The sequence below is a fragment of the Gadus chalcogrammus genome, chromosome 5 (genome assembly GCF_026213295.1).
Source record: "Gadus chalcogrammus isolate NIFS_2021 chromosome 5, NIFS_Gcha_1.0, whole genome shotgun sequence".
NCBI lineage: Eukaryota > Metazoa > Chordata > Actinopteri > Gadiformes > Gadidae > Gadus > Gadus chalcogrammus.
In genome coordinates, this window is record NC_079416.1 from 16,332,605 (window position 1) to 16,339,693 (window position 7,089).

Consider the following 7,089-nt stretch of genomic DNA (forward strand, 5'->3'; position numbering starts at 1 on the left):
GAGGTAAGAAGAGAGGTTGAGGTGGAGATCGAGAGAGATGAAGGAATGGAGAGAGGAAGAGAGAGAGAGAGAGAGGAGAGAGAGAGAGAGAGAGAGAGAGAGAGAGAGAGAGAGGAGAGGAGAGAGAGAGAGAGAGAGAGAGAGAGAGAGAGAGAAGGGGGAGAGAGCGAGCGAGAGAGAGAGAGAGAGAGAGGGGGAGATGGTTGTAGCTGTTGTTAAGCTTCAAAGGTTTACCAGATTTGCAGCTTTACCAAAAGTTTAAAACAAGGCAAAGAAGCCATTCAACTTTAATTAGCTTTGTCTACGATTCATCTGTACATTTTGTGATTTTAAACTTTCCCTTATGGGCTTTGAAGGAAAGAGATTGGAGGAAGAAGGGTACAATGGAAAATTTAAGACTGTCTATAAAATTTCACACATCCTCAAGAGACTTTTTACAACCGCTGTAGAAGGTCTAGCTTTTTATGTGAACAATATAGGTCATTATTTTAACAGAGTGAGTTACTTTTTTGCAAAAAGAGAACAACTACTCAAGACAAAACTGTTTAGTTAGTCATCTTTTATTTTGGCCATCATGCTTTACATGACATAATGCATTTTTAGGGTTACAATGATGTTGAACAATTGTGAAGGAAACTGTTGTTTGTGTCTGATATCATGTCTCATTATAACAGTCAATTTGACCATCATCATTTCACAATATGCAAGCCACATACAGACAACAGGTACAACATTTTGCACAGGAAAACTATGTGTACTGTAATACGATTATTGGTCACCCAAAAAAAAAGTTGTGCGAAAATCACAAAAGACAAACACAAATATAAGAAACAACAGTTGAAATCCGTAGAAAAAAAAAAGAATTAGATTGGGAAAGAAATAATCAGGACACAACACCTTAATTTTCACATGCTGTTTCCATTGCAAAAAGTTCCCTGGTAACTGTGGATTGCTTCCCCTATCCCTGATAACCTGTTTTCATAAATTAAATCTCCTTCTTCCTAGCACCCTTTTCTTGTGTGTGTTTTCAAGTTGATATGCTACCATTTCTCAAAGAAGACACTCAACTACCTGCCCATGTTGGGCTGAGGAAACCAAAACAGCGAGTCGGTGCTATAATTTGAGAAATAGACGGCAAATTCAGATGTGTGGCTTTAGGGGAACCCTGTGCCAGTGCTTGTATTCTCCCATCACGTGGAGGCAATGAGGAACCCAGAGAAGGAGCAGTGCACGTTCTCTGCGGCAAAGACACCGTTGGCCTCGTCGTCGGGGATCTGCATGTAGACTGTGTCCTGCTCGTCGAGCAGAAGGACGGCGCTGCCGGACATCTGGTCCAGGAAGCCCTTGCTGTACTCGTCATAGCTGAACATGACGGGCTGGCCGTTCTTGTACAGAGCCACCAGAGCGTTGGCTCCGTTCACGTGGATGGTGTAAGAGAAGTAGTACACGCCGGGCACCTGGCAGGTGAACATGCCGGTCTCGGTGTCAAAGTGGTTCTCGGCGTTGTACACAACCTGGTCAAACTTGATAGGAGTGCCAGCAGCTGGGTAAGGGGTGACCAGAGACACGGTGAAGGCGGACATTGGGGACTTGACCATGACCTCGCCCATGCCCATGCCCTTGCTCTTCTCAAACACAACCTCGCCAGGGGGGCCGGGGGGGCCGGGGGGGCCGGCGGGACCCTCGGATCCATCGTTTCCGTTGTCACCGGGGAGGCCGGGGGGACCCTGGGGGCCGGCAATGCCCTTGGCGCTCAGGCCAGCGGGGCCGGGGGCACCGGTAAGACCGGGATGTCCCTTCAGGCCGGGAGCGCCGACTGCACCAGAAGGCCCAGCGGGTCCTCTGGAGCCGGGGGCGCCATCAGCGCCAGAGGCACCGTTCTCGCCTGCGCGGCCGGGGTGACCTTTAGGTCCAGCGGGGCCGGGGACACCGTTGCTGCCAGACGCGCCTGGGGCGCCGAGGTCACCTTTGTTTCCCTGAGCACCGGTGGCTCCTCTGGGGCCGGTGGGGCCGGCGGCACCTGGATAACCCTGCTTTCCCTGGAATCCCTGCAGACCCTGATCTCCCTTGTATCCCTTAGGTCCCTGAGCTCCGCTGGCACCTGCGTCACCCTTGGGGCCGACGGCGCCGCTCTCTCCTGGGAAACCTCTGGAGCCCTGTGCGCCGGTCGGGCCAGTGGGTCCAGAGGAACCAGTAGCGCCGGTGTGTCCGCTGGCTCCCTGCTCTCCCTTCTGACCAGTGCTACCTGTGCTACCTGTGGCTCCAACTGCTCCCTTCTCTCCGTTAGCACCTGGCTTTCCGTAGCCGGGGACACCAGGAGCACCAGTGGCTCCGGCGGGTCCGGTGTGGCCTTTAGGACCGACGGATCCAGGCATGCCTGGGGCACCGTTCTCACCTGGCTTGCCTGCCATACCGATACCGGGGGCACCAGTGTGTCCCTTGGGTCCCTGGGGTCCCATAGGGCCGGCGGCACCGTCCCTACCTGAGCTGCCGGGCTTCCCTGGCTCGCCGCTCATACCTGGCTTTCCTGGCTTACCTACAGCGGACTGACCGGGGGCTCCAGTGGGACCCTCGGGTCCCTCTGCTCCTGTCTCACCCTGGGGTCCAACAATTCCCACCCCTCTATCTCCCTTCTGGCCGGTCAGGCCAGGTACACCTGGGTGTCCCTTAAGACCGGTCTCTCCTCTGGCTCCGTTGGCTCCTGGAAGGCCGGACGCACCAGGCTTGCCAGTGGCGGACAGACCAGAGGGGCCGGGGCTGCCAGATGGGCCGGGCATGCCGCGGGGTCCCTGGGGCCCGGAGGCGCCAGTGTCTCCCTTCTCGCCATGAGCTCCAGGGATGCCAGGCTTTCCAGGTCCACCTGCGGATCCAGGCTTGCCAGCAATGGAGTGTCCAGGAGAGCCAGGGGGTCCAGGGGGGCCCTCGGGTCCGGGCATACCCTCAGCGCTCTCACCTTGGGGGCCAGCAGGCCCTTCGGGACCCTCGGGGCCAGGCTCACCTGGGGCTCCAGGCTCACCTGCGACCGCTGTGGAGATAAAAACACAAATCATTATGAAAAAGGAAAGAAAAAATATATACAATTCAAAACAGTCCAAATTCAACAATATATAATAAACTAATAGTAATAATAAATAATAATGATGATAATGCTGATTAACAAAAATAATATTAATAATAATCGTTCTATTCTATTACTAAAATTATATTTTAACAATGTGTTCGTATTATCTCCACAGCTGTTAATTGATTGATTGATTGTTTATTGTGAACCTATTTATTAGCATTAAAGTTTGACTACATTATTGTATAATTAAATATGTTGACAGAAGTAAGAGTTCTAAACTTCATCGCCTGCCCCCCTAAATGGGATGTTTTAAGCCTTATACTAAATATTTCTCAAGGATTCAAATGATAACCCCATGTAATGGTGATTGTAGTATAACTTAAAAACTACCTGGGAAACTGTTTGTAAAGCACCCTTTACAACGTTTCTTTTTTCTTCTATTTTTAATACACTGCCTTGATGGGGCTGCATAACCCCGCCTGTAAGAGCCTAATCATAGCCCAGTTTGAATTAAGCAAAACAGATGTTTCTGCTTCTGTGTGAGGTGGGCACACCCAAACAAACCACACTTCTGCTGGGTGACTGCACTGTAATTGTCACAGTCCAACTAAATATAATTCTACAAAATGCACGCAACCTAGTTCTATTTGGGTCACATGGTTCCTTTTAAGTTAAATATCCATGAGTTTACAGTGTGAGGTAAAGTTTAGGCCATACCACATACTGTCATACCAATATAACAATTAAATAATAATATCTATTTTTTATAATGTTCTGTTTTTTAATGTTGAGTTATAATTACTTATTATTTGAATGATTTACTAATTGAATTGTATAATTGTTTTTTCAATTGGCTAGTTATTTATATGCTAAATGTATGATATTATACACCTATCCAAATGGACATATTTTAAACAAAAATTGTGTAGGTCTCTGTATGTAATAATGTATGTACCTATGTATGCATACATATGTATGCACGTATGGATGTATGGATCTATGCATGTATGTGGGTATGTATGTATGTATGTATGTATGTATGTATGTATGTATGTATGTATGTATGTATGTATGTATGTATGTATGTATGTATGTATGTATGTATGTATGTATGTTTGCATGTATGTATGTTTGTATACATACATACATACATACATACATACATACATACATACATGTATGTATGTATGTATGTATGTATGTAGGCCTATGTCTTTGTATGATTTCTTTTGACAACTGTTCATTCAATCTACTTCTCACTTGATGCTGTAGGCTGTTGCTGATAACCCAAGGAAGCGCAGTGTCAAGTGTGAAGTTGTTTGAATGAACGCTTCCCTAAAAAACTGCAAGCAGCAATAAGGCCAAGCAACAGGCCGATTGGAGCATGCGCGTTTGTATCGAGCATTTCACTAGTTCTAAAGGGATGAGCAGAGGAGAATATAAGCACTAGGCAATGCAAAACAGACTCTACGTATTACACAAATACAGGATCTGATTGGACAATCTCATTGGCCACTCCTCACTCCCCTGTAGCCAATCAGGGCAGGAACCGGCATTAGGGCAAATTCAGCCTCAAGTTTCAAAAAGTGGCCTTGTCTATGGCGTTCACATGCTAATCCAGCAGCTGAGTGCTAAGGTAAGACACAATATTAAAGACTATGTTTAAGGGCAAAGAACCTTTGTATATACATGTACAAATGGGCTTTTTTAAAATGTAGCTCTCTTTTAAATGTGTTTCGGGATGTCCTAACTGTCAGAAAATGTCACTTAGCTCTGGACTGAGTTAGCAAAGAAACACTTGAAAAGTGGAGAAGAAGCATGCGCTAGCATGAGCATGTCTTACCCTGGCTCTTGACGGAGTAGGGCTGGTACTGAGGGGCGGCCTTCACCACCTTCTTCACCACGTATCTCTCTCCATGGGCTGCTGTCAAGGCAACCAGCAGCAGGAGGATGCTAGCAACGCGAAGGTCCATCTTCAAATGGCAAACCTGTAGACAGTAAGGAGAGGAAACACAGGATGAACACACCAGCGTCAAACTCAGTCCGAAGGAGTCTTAAGCTCCATTCATGCAATGATGTATGATGTACAAATAAAACAATCAAGGCAATGAATTTAGGAAGTAAAGATAACTTCAGAAGTATAGTTAATGTTGACTTCAACTCTACATCTTCAATCCAAATGGTTGAAAGCAGCAAACAAGAGAGCACAGTGCAGTTTCTAAGAGTTCTTCTAAGTTTGTATTCAGTTGTGCTATCTAGGCTTCCCTGTGCCTCCGCTGTGCAGCGGCAGACACTGCGGAGCATCACCCAGGCCGGGAGGGCCGACTCTAAAGTCCCTGCTCTGCAGACACACAGTCCCAAGTCTGCCGGGCTTGTCTGATTCCTCCCTGAATGAGCCAGTCCAAACACCCAGGGTATGAGAACCCAAAACCGTTCCTAAAATGCTTGCTCCACTGACAGAGAGTAGAGAGGCAGAACAAAAACACACGTACCGGCATCCAAAACAAGGAAGGAAAAAACACTGGCGATCTTCAGCACCACTGAGCTCTGGTGCCTCTTTGTATCCTTAGGGTTGGAGCACTGAGAGGGAATATGCTGCTTGAGAGGACGATGGTGTGAGTATTTATACTATATCTTCCCAGTGCAAAGTTGAGGAAAAAAGGAAAAGCCCCCACCGCACCAAGGGCCTCCCATCGAAGAGCAGAGCTGTAATTAACAGGCAGATCTGCCCAATGCAGGCATGTCACATCAGGGTGCCTCCAGGGATTGAAGCTCCAGACACATGATTATCACTTATTTTAGATTTCTTCTGAACTACAAAATGATCAGGCACCAGTTGAGCGTAAAAAAGAAGGAAAGTGAAATGCCATGTATTATAATTGAGTCAACTTTGTGACTCTTATAGTGAAAAACTGTTCTGTTTCGTCTCTCATTCAGACTTTTTTGATTCTTGGTTGTTCACGTCACTTTATTGTTTATATCTTTCACTTTGTAGTATACTATAGAGTAAATATAGTTAATATTCTTTGTTCATTTTCAACATTTTTAAACATTATTCTGGGTGTTTTTTGTTGATAATCACACTTCACATTTTTTCCATCATATTATTTATATTGCTTCATATAAATTAAAGAGGTGACTGAAGCTGTTCCGTAATAAAAACTATAAATTCCCGTCCCCTTCTGTCTGTCTGTCCTACCAGACTCTTTGACTTCCCATGGTTGTCTGCGGGGTCTCAAGGTAAACAGAGAACAGTATGATGTGGTGTAACACTAGCCAACTGTAACATAACGGTACCAATATATCCCCTTTGCTTTCCTTTGCGTTTAGCAGGCAAAGTCTCAAATCCCAAGTCTTATATAGAAATCTTTATTTCATGTCAAATCATTATTTGTGTCTAATGTTGTGGAATACGTTTACTTTTCCCTCTTGAAATAAATAAACAGATAGAACTACATTCGGGTCCACCTGTTTATTCAGGGCCAATGGAGTACAGAGAAGCGTTCAATTTTGTGCGAAAACACACTATTTAAGTCGCTGTTGGTTCAACGGCTTATAGTCCTTAGTTGGTGTATTTTTGCCAGAGCCCTGGTCAGTACATTGCTAATAAAACTATATAAAGATCTGGGAAGGTCGTGTGGAGCTGTTTCCCTCAGGATGTGAAAGCAGGGCAGTGTCCACTGTCAGGGCCATGTGCGCAGTTCCGTAAAACCGCCACCAGGTGGCAGCTTGCACTTCTGTACCTCGAGTGGAGAGCCTCTGATGAGCTCGAGGAGTAACTGCTGTGGTCGCTCGTTGTTAATTTTGGCCTTCTTATTACATGCGCTGTGGATCACAAGCTTGAGATCTCTTTACTGCAATTACACATGATGTTGTATTTCCTCAATCAGCATTACTCTCCTGTATTATCCTCCCTTCACCATACACCTTGCTTTTCCTGCTTACTTTAGCATCCTCCAACTGTAATTTCTCAATTCGACCAGAGGCCACATAGGAAACGCATACACCCAAATAATCACATGTCC

General features: G+C 46.0%; 1 protein-coding gene across 1 annotated transcript; it reads right to left on the bottom strand.

Moving 5' to 3' along the window:
• Nucleotides 1-517: 517 nt before the first annotated feature.
• On the bottom strand, nt 518-5,654 carry col10a1a (collagen, type X, alpha 1a). The gene is made up of 3 exons (XM_056590016.1): nt 5,557-5,654; nt 4,908-5,052; nt 518-3,025 (listed from the first exon to the last, which is right to left on the bottom strand). The coding sequence occupies exons 1-3, from the start codon at nt 5,560-5,562 to the stop codon at nt 1,191-1,193; spliced, it is 1,986 nt and encodes a 661-aa protein (XP_056445991.1). The 5' UTR covers nt 5,563-5,654; the 3' UTR covers nt 518-1,190.
• Nucleotides 5,655-7,089: the final 1,435 nt, after the last annotated feature.

Coding starts and splice junctions, on each gene's coding strand:
- col10a1a (XM_056590016.1), bottom strand. Junction 3,026..4,907: donor CTACTCCGTCAAGAGCCAGG/GTAAGACATGCT, acceptor TTATCTCCACAG/CGGTCGCAGGTGAGCCTGGA.